This window comes from Oncorhynchus mykiss, chromosome 14 (genome assembly GCF_057628025.1).
Source record: "Oncorhynchus mykiss isolate SJ-2025 chromosome 14, ASM5762802v1, whole genome shotgun sequence".
Classification (NCBI taxonomy): domain Eukaryota; kingdom Metazoa; phylum Chordata; class Actinopteri; order Salmoniformes; family Salmonidae; genus Oncorhynchus; species Oncorhynchus mykiss.
Window position 1 is genome coordinate 23,800,546 of NC_143035.1, and position 16,842 is coordinate 23,817,387.

Genomic DNA, 16,842 nt, shown 5'->3' on the forward strand with positions numbered 1-16,842 from the left:
TCAAAAATAAAAAACATACAAAGTCATGTATATTTCGTCTCTCTGTGTTCCATACATTTCCATCAATTCAGAAGAGGCTGCTGAATGTATCTTACTGGAGAAAGCATCAGAGCAAACGAAACAGCATTCCTGTGTCTCAGTAAGTGTAGGGTATCTGATGACATTGTTGCCCCCGTAGCATTGTATGCAAGGGAAGCCAGCGAGCATTTGGGCTTCCTTGATAAAAAAAACAAAAAACAAATAAGCCAATAAGCATTGAGCTAAACTGAGTAATCTCAGCTGTGATTGGTCCTGCAGCACCGAAAAAATGTGTCAAGGAAAGTCAGTTTGGATTTGACTTCAGACCAATTACATCACAAGTCATTATTGACAGAAAAAAAATGGAATTGTTGCATCTCGTTGTGTTGTTGTCTTCTGGTGGCTAGCTAGCTAAAATCATCCCTTTTCTAAATTAACCATGGATGGAGATAGGAATTTGGACTTGTGGTTTAACTTATTTCTCTGTACTGGACAATGATTATGACGCTGATTCTGATCCAACCATAAATTCATACATTGTGACCCTGGCCTGAGAGGATGGAAGTTCCACATGTAGCTAGATGTAGAATACATGAATACCCGTGTTATTTATTACATTGGTACCCCAGGTAATCTTAGGTTTTATTACATTCAGTCAGGAGGCACTACTGGATATAAGAGCAATGTCAACTCACCATCATTACGACCAGGAATACGACTTTCTCGAAGCGGATCCTGTGTTTTGCCCACCACCCAGGACAATGGATCGAATCCCAGCCGGCGAACCAAAACAACGTCGCCGTAAAAGGAGCAGATAAAGCGATCTTCTGGTCAGGCTCCGGAGACGGGCACATCGTGCACCGCTCCCAAGCATACTACTCGCCAATGTCCAGTCTCTTGACAGCTAGGTTGATGAAATCCGAGCAAGGGTAACATTCCAGAGAGACATCAGAGACTGTAACGTTCTTTGCTTCATGGAAACATGGCTCATTCGAGACACGCTATCGGAGTCGGTACAGCCAGCTGGTTTCTTCACGCATCGCGCCGACAGAAACAAGAAGAGGGGCGGGGGGGTATGCCTTACGATTAACGAGACGGGTGTGATCATAACAACATGCAGGAACTCAAGTCCTTCTGTTCACCGGACTTAGAATTCCTCACAATCAAATGTCGACCGCATTATCTACCAAGAGAATTCTCTTCTATTATAATCACAGCCGCATATATTCCCCCAACCCAAGCAGACACATCAACGGCCCTGAACAAACTTTAGACTCTATGTAAACTGGAAACCACATATCCTGAGGCTGCATTCATTGAGGCTGGGGATTTTAACAAGCCTAATCTGAAAACAAGACTCCCTAAATTCTATCAACATATCGATTGTGCTACCAGGTCTGGTAAAACCCTGGATCTTTGTTATTCTAGCTTCCGCAACGCATATAAGGCCCTCCCCCGCCCTCCTTTTGGAAAAGCTGACCACGACTCAATTTTGTTGGTTCCAGCCTATAGACAGAAACTAAAACAGGAAGCTCCCGCTCTCAGGTTTGTTCAACGCTGGTCCGACCAATCTGATTCCACGCTTCAAGATTGCTTCGATCACGTGGACTAGGATATGTTCCTCATTGTGTCAAACAACAACATTGACGAATACGCTTATTTGGTGAGCGAGGTTATTAGCAAGTGCTAATGTCGATGTCGATGTCGTCCCCACAGCAACTCTTAAAATATTCCCAAACCAGAAATCGTGGTTTGATGGCAGCATTCACGCAAAACTGAAAGCGCGACCCACTGCTGTTAACCAGGGTAAGGTGACCGGAAACATGACCGAATACAAACAGTGTAGCTATTCCCTCCGCAAGGCAATCCAACAAGCTAAGCGTCAGTATAGAGACAAAGTAGAGTCGCAATTCAACGGCTCAGACACAAGAGGTATGTGGCAGGATCTACAGTCAATCACGGATTACAAAAGGAAAACCAGCCCCGTCACGGACCAGGATGTCTTGCTCCCAGACAGACTAAACAACTTCTTTGCTCGCTTTGAGGACAATACAGTGCCACTGACACGGCCGCTAAGGTAACTGAGCTAAACGACTAGGACTCACTTCCGTCATCATGAAGTGCTTTGAGAGACTAGTCAAGGGCCATATCACCTCCACCCTACCTGACACCCTAGACCCACTCCAATTTACTTACCGCTTCCATATGTCCACAGAAGACACAATCGCATCCACACTGCACACTGCCCTAACACATCTGGAGAAGAGGAATATCTATGTGAGAATGCTGTTCATCGATTACAGCTCAGCATTTAACACCATAGTACCCTCCAAACTGGTTATCAAGCTCGAGACCCTGGGTCTCGACCCCGCCCTGTGCAACTGGGTACTGGACTCCCTGACGGGCCGCCCCCAGGTGGCGAGGGTAGGTAACAACACCTCCACCCCACTGATCCTCAACACTGGGGCCCCACAAGGGTGCGTTCTGAGCCCTCTCCTGTACTCCCTGTTCACCCACGACTGCGTGGCCATGCACGCCTCCAACTCAATAATCAAGTTTGCAGACGACACTACAGTGGTAGGCTTGATTACCAACAACGACGAGACAGCCTACAGGGAGGAGGTGAGGACCCTCGGAGTGTGGTGTCAGGAAAATAACCTCACACTCAACGTCAACAAAACAAAGGAGATGATCGTGGACTTCAGTAAACAGCAGAGGGAGCACCCCCCTATCCACATCGACGGGACAGTAGTGGACAGGGTAGAAAGTTAAGTTCCTCGTCGTACACATCATGGACAAACTGAATTGGTTTACCCACACAGACAGCGTGGTGAGGAAGGCGCAGCAGCACCTCTTCAACCTCAGAAGGCTGAAGAAATTTGGCTTGTCACCAAAAGCACTCACAACCTTTTACAGATGCACAATCGAGAACATCCTGTCGGGCTGTATCACCGCCTGGTACGGCAACTGCTCCGCCCACAACCGTAAGGCTCTCCAAAGGGTAGTGAGGTCTGCACAACGCATCACCGGGGGCAAACTACCTGCCCCCCAGGACACCTACACCACCCGATGTCACAGGACGGCCATAAAGATCATCAAGGACAACAACCACCTGAGCCACTGCCTGTTCACCCCGCTATCATCCAGAAGTCCACTTAACATGCTCCAAACACTAAATACGTACATACATAAACGAACATGGGTACGAGGACACGTCGCGCACCTATACAACACTTGACATAAAGCAATCTCTGACAAAGACATGAGGGGAAACAGAGGGTTAAATACACATAGATTATGTCAGTCGTGTGTATAGGTGGCAGGGAAGTCAGGCGCAGGAGAGTCAAACTGAGGATGAAATGTTGAAGTTGAAATGGTGCTAGAATAGTTCGAGGCAGCTCCTGTTTTCTTTGTGACTTCTGGTAACTCTCTGTGGTTCTAAATCAATAGCTGTTCAGTAGTCCCAAAATGTCTGAAACATTACCTTGCTTGACCATGCTGTAAGTCATGTAACTGTTTGTTACATGTAACGGACAGATTTTGCTCTCTGGTTTTGTAAAGAAACAAATGTGTGGTTGGATTTATTCTACCACTGTCTTGTTATTGTCTCTGCCTTAGGCCTATATATATATATATATATATATATAAAACGGCATCAAGGAATGTTAACTAATTATAGAGCAAACAACGCAAAGTTGTAATACGCCTTCATTATCATGAATTAGTTTCCCCTGTGATTTTACCCATGCATCGCTACTGTTGCTTTGCCATTTTTTTTTGCAGCATTACTTTACTGCCTTCTTGCAAAGAGGATGCATGTTTTGGAATATTAGTATTCTGAAAAGGCTTCCTTCTTTTAACTCTGTCAATTAGGTTAGTATTGTGTAGTACCTAAAATGTTGTTGATCCATCCTCAGTTTTTTCCTATCACAGCCGTTAAACTCTGTAACTGTTTTAACTCTAACTGTCACCATTTACCTCATGGTGAAATCCCTGAGTGGTTTCTTTCCTCTCCGGCAACTGAGTAAGGAAGGACACCTGTATCTTTGTAGTGTCTGGGTGTATTGTTACACCATCCAAAGTGTAAATTATAGCATCTATTATTGCACTCAGAGTGGGTCTATGCAACTTATTATGTGACTTGTTCTTCAAATGTTAACTCCTGAACTTATTTATGGTTGTCATAAATGGGGCGGCAGCGTAGCCTGGTGGTTAGAGCGTAGGACTAGTAACCGAAAGTTTGCAAGATCAAATCCCCGAGCTGACATGGTACAAATCTGTAGTTCTGCCCCTGAACAAGGCAGTTAACCCACTGTTCCTCGGCCATCATTGCCTAGTTAAATAAAGGTAAAAAATAAAATAAAAGGGGTTGAATATTTAACATTTCAGCATTTTTTTCAATTTTTTTTTTTTTTTTTAAATGTCAAAAATATTTCCACTTTGGTATTATGGGGTAGTGACCAAAAATCTATAAGTTTAATCTATTTTAAATTCAGGCTGTAACACAACAAAATGTGGAAAAAGTGAAGGGGTATGAAGACTTTCTGAAGGCACTGTAAATAATCTAACACTGACAAATTAATTTTTTATAGAAAAAAAACTCACCTGTAGATCTGTAACTCCAGGTGGTAGTGTTCCATGTTTAAAACCCCACCTGCAGATCTGTAACTCCAGGTGGTAGTGTTCCATGTTTAAAACCCCACCTGTAGATCTGTAACTCCCGGTGGTAGTGTTCCATGTTTAAAACCTCACCTGTAGATCTGTAACTCCAGGTGGTAGTGTTCCATGTTTAAAACCCCACCTGTAGATCTGTAACTCCAGGTGGAAGTGTTCCATGTTTAAAAACCCACCTGTAGATCTGTAACTCCAGGTGGTAGTGTTCCATGTTTAAAACCTCACCTGTAGATCTGTAACTCCCGGTGGTAGTGTTCCATGTTTAAAACCTCACCTGTAGATCTGTAACTCCAGGTGGTAGTGTTCCATGTTGAAAATCATCCAGGAGTTTGACGCATTCTCTCAATCGTTTCTAGAGAGATAAGAGTAATTTGAGTCAACAAGAGAATTAACAGTAGGTAGTTAGGTTTCTTCTTAAATGTGTTATCTTCGAGAAGGACTAGGTAACAGCAGTTCTGGCAAATGTCAGAAAGGCTGGTCCATCTTTAGCCCAGGGGGCCTGTTTAAGTTGTTTGTTTTTTTACAAATAATTATAATTATTTGGCTAATAATAGGGACTTGGGGAGGGGGGGGGGGGGGGGGGGGTCTGTTGTGTGAGAAATTCTGTTCCAAGTCCGTCCCTGTGCTATCAGATTGGATTCCAGACCTACAGTATAATGTGGACGGCATTCTCCTGTTGCCACAGTTCCCAAGTCTCATATTCAATCAGAAAGTCAGTGGAAGGCCACGTTTTTTGTATACAAAAACTATAGCTGATTTATTAAAACAGTATGTGGATGGATGTTTTCAACTGTACCTTACCTCAGACACAAAGAGTGTGCTGGGGTCGATGATCGCTACAAAGTGTCTCAGCCGGCCAAGAAAGGTACTCTGGAATAGAGAAAGAGCCTAGTTAATTATTGATGAGCTAACCATACAGTAATACCAAATCTTAACACCCATCTCTGTAAATAGGTTAAAGCCTTTGCAGACTGTACAATTTTAGCTGTCTTATGCCACGATTTTGCCATCCCAGACAAAATGTCCAAGTTGTGGGCAAATTCTTAGATCATTAACGACCGTCAGACATCTTGGCTCATTCAGTGTGACAGTGTCTAAGGTCTGCCGATTAAGTACTTTACGTGCGGTCGTAGGCTCCGACAGTTCTGGCAGTGTCCGATTTTTGGGGCCTTTATCGTGTAGTGTGGCTGGTGTTACGAGACTGTACTGACCAATAGGAACACGGCCGGCACTGAGTATGCACACAATAATATGATCATTGTGAATAGTCAGATTAATAGTTTGATTTAAACTGTGCAAGAAGAATGATTTACCTACTAATCTTGTTAACATGACACATCTGAAATCAGGCGCCATGATTGGATTTTGATAAATGCACAAAATAGCCAATCAAAATAAACGTTCTACTACAGCTCGCCATGTTATTTTGGAGAATCCTTTTTGATTTCGAGTTCAGACATATAAAATGTATGTTCATTATTTCTACGATGCATCATTTCAGTCGGCTAACCTTGCAAGCCAATTGCAGAATATAGGGGGGGAAAGAGGAAGAGGACATCTTCAACAGCTACGCATGCTGTCAGTGACGCACAGAGTGCAGTTAAAATGGAAAGACTCAAAACACCATCATTGTCTAGTAAAACCATGAAAAGTAGTGCACCTAAATGGAGATCTGGTGTTTGAATGTAAACCTAATGTACGTGTTATGAAATACTAAATATTTTTCAAAACAGAATGGGAGTACTCTGAAACACCCAAAGTGGTTCTTCAATCTGAACAATTGTGCTTTTAAGAGAGTTGTGAAAACCCTTTCTGGTGACTCTGTGTATACTCCCGAGTGGCGCAGTGGTCTAAGGCACTGAGATGCAGTGTCACTACAGTCCCTGGTTCGAATCCAGGCTGTATCACATCCGGCCATGACTGGGAGTCCCATAGGGCTGCGCACAATTGGCCCAGCGTCGTCCGGGTTTTGCCGGGGTAGACCGTCATTGTAAATAAGAAGTTGTTCTTAACTGACTTCCCTAGTTAAATAAAAGGTAAACAATACAATTAAATTAAAAAGGAAGCATCAAAACACAAAAACAATGTTTTGTCAGACTGTCTCTCATACAATCAAATGGTTTTAATAGCATAACTATTGATTGATGGTGATTTTCAGTCAATACTTTGATCAACATTTTAAAGAAGAATTTAAGACTTTGACACTAATTATAGGCTTCAGTTGCTAGGCCCATGAGATTATAAATAATGGTACAATCAATATGTTTTGAACTATGGAAGATATAGCAGAGGTAACATGTGTAAAAAAGCATTTGGATGATCCAGAAGAAGATTGGGAGAATGTCATATGGTCAGATGAAACCAAAATATAACTTTTTGGTAAAAACTCGTCGTGTTTGGAGAACAAAGAATTCTGAGTTGCATCCAAAGAACACCATACCTACTGTGAAGCATGGGGGTGGAAACATCATGCTTTGGGGCTGTTTTTCTGCAAAGGGACCAGGACGACTGATCCGTGTAAAGGAACGCATGAATGGGGCCATGTATCATGAGATTTTGAGTGAAAACCTCCTTCCATCAGCAAGGGCATTGAAGATGAAACGTGGCTGGGTCTTTCAGCATGACAATGATCCCAAAGACACCGCCCGGGCAACGAAGGAGTGGCTTCGTAAGAAGCATTTCAAGGTCCTGGAGTGGCCTAGCCAGTCTCCAGATCTCAACCCCATAGAAAATCTTTGGAGGGAGTTGAAAGTCTGTTGCCCAGCAACAGCCCCAAAACATCACTGCTCTAGAGGACATCTGCATGGAGGAATGGGCCAAAATACCAGCAAGTGTGTGAAAACCTTGTGAAGACTTACAGAAAATGTTTGACCTCTGTTATATACCCTTTGTTGGCAATGACAAAGTATTGAGAGAAACTTTTGTTATTGACCAAATACTTATTTTCCACCATCATTTGCAAATAAATTCATTAAAAATCCTACAATGTGATTTTCTGGATTTTTTTTCTTCTCATTTTGTCTGTCATAGTTGAAGTGTACCTATGATGAAAATTACAGGCCTCATCTTTTTAAGTGGGAGAACTTGCACAATTGGTGGCTGACTAAATATTTTTTTGCCCCACTGTACACTTAGGTTGGAGTCATTAAAACTTGTTTTTCAACCACTCCACAAATGATTTGTTAACAAACTATAGTTTAGGCAAGTCGGTTAGGACATCTACTTTGTGCATGACACAAGTAACTTTTTCTACAATTGTTTACAGAAAGATTATTTCACTGTATCACATTTCCAGCTGGTCAGAAGTTTACATACACTAAGTTGACTGTGCCTTCAAACAGCTTGGAAAATTCCATAAAATGATGTCATGGCTTTAGAAGCTTCTGATAGGATATTTGACATCATTTTAGTCAATTGGAGGTGTACCTGTGGATGTATTTTAAGGCCTACCTTCAAACTCAATGCCTCTTTGCTTGACATCATGGGAAAATCTAAAGAAATCAGCCAAGACCTCAGAAAAGAAATTGGAGACCTCCACAAGTCTGGTTCATCCTTGGGAGCAATTTCCAAAAGCCAGAAGGTACCATGTTCATCTGTAAAAATAATAGTACACAAGTATAAACACCATGGGACCACGCAGCCGTCATACCGCTCAGGAAGGTGATGGGTTCTGTCTCCTAGAGATGAACGTACTTTGGTGCGAAAAGCGCAAATCAATCCCAGAAGAGCAAAAGAACTTGTGAAGATGCTGGAGGAAACAGGTACAAAAGTATCTATATCCACAGTCAAATGAGTCCTATATCGACATAACCTGAAAGGCCTCTCAGCAAGGAAGAAGCCACTGCTCTAAAACTGCCATAAAAAACTCAGACTACAGTTTGCAACTGCACATGGGGACAAAGATCATACTTTTTGGAGAAATGTCCTCTGGTCTGATGAAAAAAAAATACAACTGTTTGGCCATAATAACGACGGTTATGTTTGGAGGAAAAAGGGGAGGCTTGCAAACTGAAGAACGCCATCCCAACCGTGAGGCACGGGGGCGGCAGTATCAAGTTGTGGGGTGCTTTGCTGCAGGAGGGACTTGTGCACTTCACAAAATAGATGGCTTCATGAGATAGGAAAATTATGTGGATATATTGAAGCAACATCTCAAGACATCAGTCAGGAAGTTAAAGCTTGGTCGCAAATGGGTCTTCCAAATGGACAATGCAAGCATACTTCCAAAGTTGTGGCAAAATGGCTTAAGGACAAAATCAAGGTAGTGGCCATCACAAAGCCCTGACCTCAATCCTATAGAACATTTGTGAGCAGAACTGTAAAAGAGTGTGCGAACAAGGAGGTCTACAAACCTGACTCAGTTACACCAGCTCTGTCAGGAGGAATGGGCCAAAATTCATCCAACTTATTGTGGCCCACTGATGAAATATATCACTCTCTACTATTATTCTGGCACTTCACATTCTTAAAATATAAAGTGGTGATTCTAACTGACCTAAGACAGGGATTTATTACTAGGATTAAATGTCAGGAATTGTGAAAAACTGAGTTTAAATGTATTTGGCTAAGGTGTATGTAAACATCCGACTTCAACTGTATTTTTGTAAACAACAGCTGTTGCACGATATCTACGGCAGTCTCGACCTATTGCTCACCTGAGATAGAGTTTCTCATGACAAGCTGCAGACCACACTACCTACCGAGAGAGTTTTCATCTATCTTCTTTGTAGCTGTTTACATACCACCACAGTCAGAGGCTGGCACCAAGATAGCATTGAATGAGCTGTATTCCGCCATAAGCAAACAAGAAAACGCTCACCCAGAGGCGGCGCTCCTAGTAGCCGGGGACTTTAATGCAGGGAAACTTAAATCAGCTTTACCAAATTTCTATCAGCATGTTAAATGTGCAACCAGAGGGAAAATAACTCTGGACCATCTATACTCCACACATAGAGATGCATACAAAGCTCTCCCTCGCCCCCCATTTGGCAAATTTGACCATAATTCCATCCTCCTGATTCTTGCTTACAAGCAACAATTACAGCAGGAAGCACCAGTGACTAGATCAATAAAAAAGTGGTCAGATGAAGAAGATGCTAAGCTACAGATCGTGGACTTCAGGAAACAGCAGAGGGAGCTCCCCTTATCCACATCGATGGGACAGTAGTGGAGAAGGTGGAAAGTTTTAAGTTCCTCGACATACACATCACGGACCAACTGAAATGGTTCACCCAGACAGAAAGCATGGTGAAGAAAGCGCAACAGCGCCTCTTCAACCTCAGGAGGCTGAGGCTGCACAATCGAGAGCATCTTGTCGGGCTGTATCACTGCCTGGTACGACAACTGCTCCGCCCACACCGGGGGCAAACTACCTGCCGCCAGGACACCTACACCACCCAATGTCACAGGACGGCCAAAAAGATCATCAAGTACAACAACCACCCGAGCCACTGCCTGTTCACCCTACTATCATCCAGAAGGTGAGGTCAGTACAGGTGCATCAAAGCTGGGACCGAGAGACTGAAAAACAGCTTCTATCTCAAGGCCATCAGACTGTTAAACAGACATCACTAACATTGAGTGGCTGCTGCCAACATACTGACTCAAATCTCTAGCCACTTTAATAATTAACAATTGGATGTAATAAATGTATCACTAGTCACTTTAAACAATGCCACTTTATATAATGTTTACATACCCTACATTACTCATCTCATATGTATATACTGTACTCTATACCATCTACTGCATCTTGCCTATGCCGTTCGGCCATCGCTCATCCATATATTTATATGTACATATTCTTATTCATTCCTTTACACTTGTGTGTATAAGATAGTGGTTGTGAAATTGTTAGATATTACTGGACAGTCGGAACTAGAAGCACAATAATTTTGCTACACTCGCATTAACATCTGCTAACCATGTGTATGTCAACAGCCTACCGGACGAGCTAAACTGCTTCTATGCTCGCGTTGATGCAAATAACACTGAAACATGCATGAGAGCACCAGCTGTACCGGAAGACTGTGTGATCACGCTCTCCACAGCCAATGTGAGCAAGACCTTTAAACAGGTCAACATTCACAAGGCCGCAGGGCTAGACGGATTACAGGCATGTATACTGCGAGCATGCGCTGATCAACTAGCAAGTGTCTTCACTGACATTTTCAACCTCTCCCTGTCCGAGTCTGTAATACCAACATGTTTTAAACAGACCAGCATAGTGCCTCTGCCTAAATGACTACTGACCCATAGCACTCATGTCTGTAGCTATGAAGTGCTTTGAAAGGCTGGTCATGGCTCACAACACCATCATCCCAGAAACCCTAGACTTCAATTTGCATACCGCCCAAAAAGATCCACAGGTGATGCAGTCTCTATTGCACTCCACACTGCCCTTTCCCACCTGGACAAAAGGGACACTTGTGAGAGTGCTATTCATTGACTACAGCTTAACGTTCAACACCATAGTGCCCTCAAACTCATCACTAAGCTAAGGAGCCTGGGACTAAACACCTCCCTCTGCAACTGGATCCTGCACTTGCTGACGGGCCACCCCCAGGTGGTAAAGGTAGGTAACAACACATCCACCACGCTGATCATCACCACAGGGGCCCCTCAAGGATGTGTGCTCAGCCCCCTCCCGTACTCCCTGTTCACTCATGACTGCACGGCCAGGCACGACTCCAACAACATCATTAAATTTGCCGATGACACAACTGTGAAAGGCCTGATCACCAACTTCAACGAGACAGCCTATAAGGAGGTGTTCAGAGACCTGGCCATGTGGTGCCAGGACAACAACCTCTCCCTCAAAGTGATCAAGACAAAGGAGATGATTCTGGATTACAGGAAAAGGAGGACCGAGCACGCCCTCATTCTCATCGACGGGGCTACAGTGGAGCAGGTTGAGAGCTTCAAGTTCCTTGGGGTCCACATCACCAACAAACTAACATGGTCCAAGCACACCATGACAGTTGTGAAACGGGCACGACAAAACCTACTCCCCCTCAGGAGACTGAAAAGATTTGGCATGGGTCCTCAGATCCTCAAAAAGGTTCTACAGCAGCACCATCGAGAGCATCACTGCCTGGTATGGCAACTGCTCGGCCTCTGACCGCAAGGCACTACAGAGCATAGTGCGAATGGCCCAGTACGTCACTGGGGCCAAGCTTACTGCCATCCAGGACCTCTATACCAGGTGGTGTCAGAGGAAGGCCCTAAATATTGTCAAAGACTCCAGCCACTCTAATCATAGACTGTTCTCTCTGCTACCACAAGGCAAGCAGTCCTGGAGTGCCAAGTCTAGGTCCCTTAGGCTTCTAAACAGCTTCTACCCCCAAGCCATAAGACTCCTGAACATCTGGTCAAATGGCTACCCAGACTATTTGCATTGCCCCCCCCACCCCCCACCACTCTCTGGCGTGATCTATGCATAGTCACTTTAATTAACTCTACCTACATGTACATACTACCTCAACTAACCGGTGCCCCCGCACATTGACTCTATACCGGCAACGCCCTGTATATATTGTTATTTTTTACTGCTGCTCTTTAATTTATTTTCTCTCTTATTCTTATCCGTATTTTTTGAAACTGCACTGTGGTTAGGAGCTCGTAAGTAAGCATTTCACTGTAAGGTCTACCTGTTGTGCTCGGCGCATGTGACTAAGAAAATTTGATTTGAAGAGCACTTGAGCATATTTTCTTCACCGCAGTCAGAATTGTCATTACTTGGTGGTGAAGCATTCACTTTTCCAGTCCCCTTACTAGATGGGCCTGGCTGAACATTGTGTGCCAACAGTTTGAAAAGGCCTGATGGCAGTGCATGCCAAGAGTCTTTTTGGTAACCAGATGGACTGAAACATTTCAACTTCAGTCAGATGCCTTCGAGCCATTTATCACTTATGAAGGGCAGGTGAAGAAAGGCAAGACAGGAGAGCTAATTTCTCCATCTTCATTATCTTTCCTACATTCGGTTTTAATTTAAAACACGCTCCTCAACCTCTCGTGACATGAAATTCTGAAGAACATAGTCGCTACCATTCTGTAAATCTGTGTATCCTTTCATTGTTCAGTGTCCTCACTGCTCATAGACTGTATAATGTCCCCACTGCCCATAGACTGTATAATGTCCTCACTGCCCATAGACTGTATAATGTCCTCACTGCCCATAGACTGTATAATGTCCTCACAGCCCATAGACTGTATAATGTCCTCACAGCCCATAGACTGTATAATGTCCTCACAGCCCATAGACTGTATAATGTCCTCACTGCCCATAGACTGTATAATGTCCTCACTGCCCATAGACTGTATAATGTCCTCACTGCCCATAGACTGTATAATGTCCTCACTGCCCATAGACTGTATAATGTCCTCGCTGCCCATAGACTGTATAATGTCCTCACTGCCCATAGACTGTTTAATGTCCTCACAGCCCATATGTGTAGCTCTGTTTTGTATGGCTGGGTGAAGAGAACAGGCTCCATGTGAGGAGACCGCTTTAATTATGCATGTGCTTCAGCTCACCAGAGAATACAAAACACAGCTAGCAGAGATGTATCACGTGCGGCTGCAATACGAGACAGGGAGATTTATGCTGATTCACGAGATGGCCTAATTGTAACTGCTTTGATGCAATAAACTGAAAATGTTACTGCATATTACTGTGCTGAAGGTTTTTGGGGCACAAAAAAAGGTGGATGTTCTATTTGTGAAACAATGAAACTGTCCCTCGTTTGACATATGAATGGATGCTTGTAATGATGAAATTCCAAATTTTGAAATGCAGGATGACTCAATCATTTTTGGAACAATTCACATGAACAAAATTGTTTGTGTTTTGCAATTGCATCAGAGGTTGCAAAATGGAAGTCTAAATAGACTGTTATTAAGCCTCTTGGCGCTGAGAATAGACTACTTGGTGCCATGCAATATCCTGATAAAAATGACTATCATCAGTTATCTGTGAGGGATTGGGTTGGTTCCAACGAAGGGGCAAGTGTCCCTTATTGATTGGCTTCTTGTTATTCCACCTCCATGCATTTTGATGAGAAATGCCTATAAAATATATAAAAGGCAATAAAGACGGCCAGACAACAACAAATGAGACTTTCTTTGGACTTTGTGCTTTACTATTTCAGCAGGTAAATAATTTCCTTATAACATAATATTGCATTCACAGCTGTTTTAAAATAGGCTAGCCTCGAACACTGAATTCCACTATACAGAAGGCCAATTACAAGTGAGGTTACAGACCTTTTAATCTCATTAATTGCCAGCGGTCGGGAACGGTTTCCGAAAACAGAGTTGCAATTTGAGCCAACGTGAAGGTCACGTTATCGGTCTAGTTGACCACTGCAAGTGCATAATCACTTCACAGGACGGACATTTTGACGGATATTCTAAAGAGAAAGACAGACAGAAATTGCAATATGAGATAACCCAGACTCTTCACTGTCTGATTTAGCCAACAGTTTAGAAGATGCATAATATTTTACAAAAATCAGAAATTAAAGTATTTTTTGCTAAACATATTTAAAATGGGCAGAAGGGGGGAGAAATGATTTAGGAAAATGAAGAGCCTTCTAATACTGAACAAAAGTATAAACGCAACATGTAAAGTGTTGGTCCCATGTTTCATGAGCTAAAATAAAAGATCCCAGAAATGTTCCATACGCACAAAAAGCTTGTTTCTCTCAAATTGTGCACAAATTTGTTTAAATCCCTGTTAGTGAGCATTTATTATGTATATCCATCTGACAGGTGTGGAATATCAAGAAGCTGATTAAACAGAATGATTATTACATGGGTGCACCTTGTGCTGTGGACAATAACAGGTCACTCTAAAATGTGCAGTTTTGTCACACAACACAATACCAAAGATGTCTCAGGTTGAGGGAAGCATGCAATTGACATTCTGACTGCAGGAATGTCCACCAGAGCTGTTGCCAGAGAATTTTACATTAATTTCTCTACCATAAGCCACCTCCAACCTCTTGAGGTTATGGTATGAGCAGGCAGGCATAAGCTACAGGCAACGAACACAATTGAATTTTATCGACAGCAATTTGAATGCACAGACAGATACTGTGACAAGATCCTGGAGGCCCATTTTTTTTTTTTACCTATTTGTCACCAAAAGATGCATATCTGTATTCCCAATCATGTGAAATCCATATATTAGGGCCTAATTTATTTATTTCAAGTGACTGATTTCCTTATATGAACTGTAAAATCTTAGAAATTGTTGCTCAGTGTACATAAGCTACGTTCTTAATTGTCACTTTTTATCCCTCTTGAAAGTTTGAGTTTGTGCTAGACATAAACCTTCACAAATGTAGAAATCTATTACGGATGTCACATAAGAAGTAAGAATAAAGCTATTCTATTTTTGCTGTTCTATTCTATATTAGGTGCAGTCTACTAAGGTGTAATAAATGCTGGGAGCACATGCGCAATAGGTTAATTCAGGACAGAGATTGTAGTTTGTATGCCCTGATATCAGGAGCTGGCTGCAAAAAGTTTGATTAAACAATTCAGAGACGGAAACTAATAGATCAGATGACAAATATTTAAGGAAAGCGAATTGATATACAATCCCTTAAATCAGCTGTAACTGTCAATAGAAAAAAAACAATGTTAATGTGGCTATCAAAGAAAATACTAATGCCATGATCTGGACTAGACTGCCGAATCGAGGCAAAGGTAAGAATCTCTGGGTTAACTATATGTAACGGATGTGAAACGGCTAGCTTAGTTAGCGGTGGTGCGCGCTAAAAAGCGTTTCAATCGGTGACGTCACTTGCTCTGAGACCTTGAAGTAGTGGTTCCCCTTGCTCTGCAAGGGCCGCGGCTTTTGTGGAGCATGGGTGGGAGTTTTAAATTGACACAATACCTCTTAGCAAAGGTGTCAGCTTGAGATATGCAGGAGCTTGCCGGGATTTGTAGTCTTGCATTATGTCTACTTTGATGCTAATTAGCATTTTCAATAGAAATAGAGCCGAATATATTGATAAGTCACCTTGTCCGAGAGAGATTTACATGGTTATCAAAACGTCACAGCTGTAAACCTACACAAAACGGGCATTATGACACCTCCACTGTGGGGCTCTATGAAACATAGCTTACTAAAATAAGTATATCGGATATACGTACAGAATAATACGAAATGCTCTGAGACCACGTTGGATGCCCGCAAAGCATTGATGAAGAAGCTTCAGTATCTAGCTACACTGGGGCGGCCAACCCTGCTATCAACTCCGAAACACATCCCCGCTACTTGTTAATTCCAAGAAAGTAGCATACTTTCCTACATTTACACAGAGCATAAAGAGAAATTGCACTACAAAGACAAAAGCATTTTTCGAGCGGACACCAGAGGCAACTTTCGCTACAAAGTAAAAAGCAGCGAGCAATAACGATGCGCTCGCAGGAACAGGTCGGAGATCTGCAAAGATGTTGTGTTTTGCACCCTTTTCAGAGATAACATTGTGATTAGTAAAAAAATATCCTTTACCTGATCATATCGAGGTCTTCCAAGCTGGAACGCAGGACAAGCTGCATATTGCGCCATGACAGCGAATCAGATGATTTATTAATGAAGTGAATCATGAAACTGGATTTTTAAGTAGTGAACTCGCTATACTTCCAGTGAAACGGTTGTCACTAGTTACTACAACCACAAAGTCATAAACCCCGCCTATTTCTACAAATTATCTTCTTAAAATGTGATTTCAAACCTAATCTTAACCACACTGCTAACCTTATGCCTAACCTTCAATTAAGACAAGTCCGGCAATTTTTAGTTTTCATTCGTTTTTACAATATAGTACATTTTGACTTTGACTGTGGAAATCCAGTGAAACGACTGAAGCGATGAATCGCGATGTTACTTGGGAGGTGTAGTTTCTGTCATGTCGCGTTACACAGCGAAAGTCAGTCAAGATGACTACACATCCCAAAGAACTTATCAGCTGAGAGGTTGCATAATGGTTCTTGTGGTGTGGTCATTCATATATGTTACACAGATTCACAGAGGAACCCCTGTTGACCCAATTTTACTTGCACAGTGTTGCACTGTCTGTACCACAGGAGGTTGGTGGCACCTTAATTGGGGAGGACTGGCTTGTGGTAATTGCTGGA

The 16,842-nt window shown here is 42.7% G+C and overlaps 1 protein-coding gene across 5 annotated transcripts in view; it reads right to left on the reverse strand.

Annotated features, from left to right (window-relative positions):
- The window catches only part of LOC110489004 (sideroflexin-5), a 36,603-nt gene extending 20,009 nt beyond the window's left edge, over window positions 1-16,594 (reverse strand). For 4 of the 5 annotated variants that reach the window (XM_090198599.1, XM_090198598.1, XM_090198602.1 and 1 more), the window contains exons 1-3: window positions 16,217-16,594; window positions 5,494-5,562; window positions 4,967-5,044 (exon numbers count right to left, since the gene is read on the reverse strand). In XM_090198599.1, the coding sequence (XP_090054725.1) occupies window positions 4,967-5,044; window positions 5,494-5,562; window positions 16,217-16,273 (204 nt within the window). In that variant the 5' untranslated portion in view covers window positions 16,274-16,594. Of the gene's footprint in view, window positions 1-4,623; window positions 4,796-4,966; window positions 5,045-5,493; window positions 5,563-16,216 lie in introns of those variants that run through there. The other variant, XM_090198600.1, reaches the window with a different exon arrangement.
- Window positions 16,595-16,842: the final 248 nt, after the last annotated feature.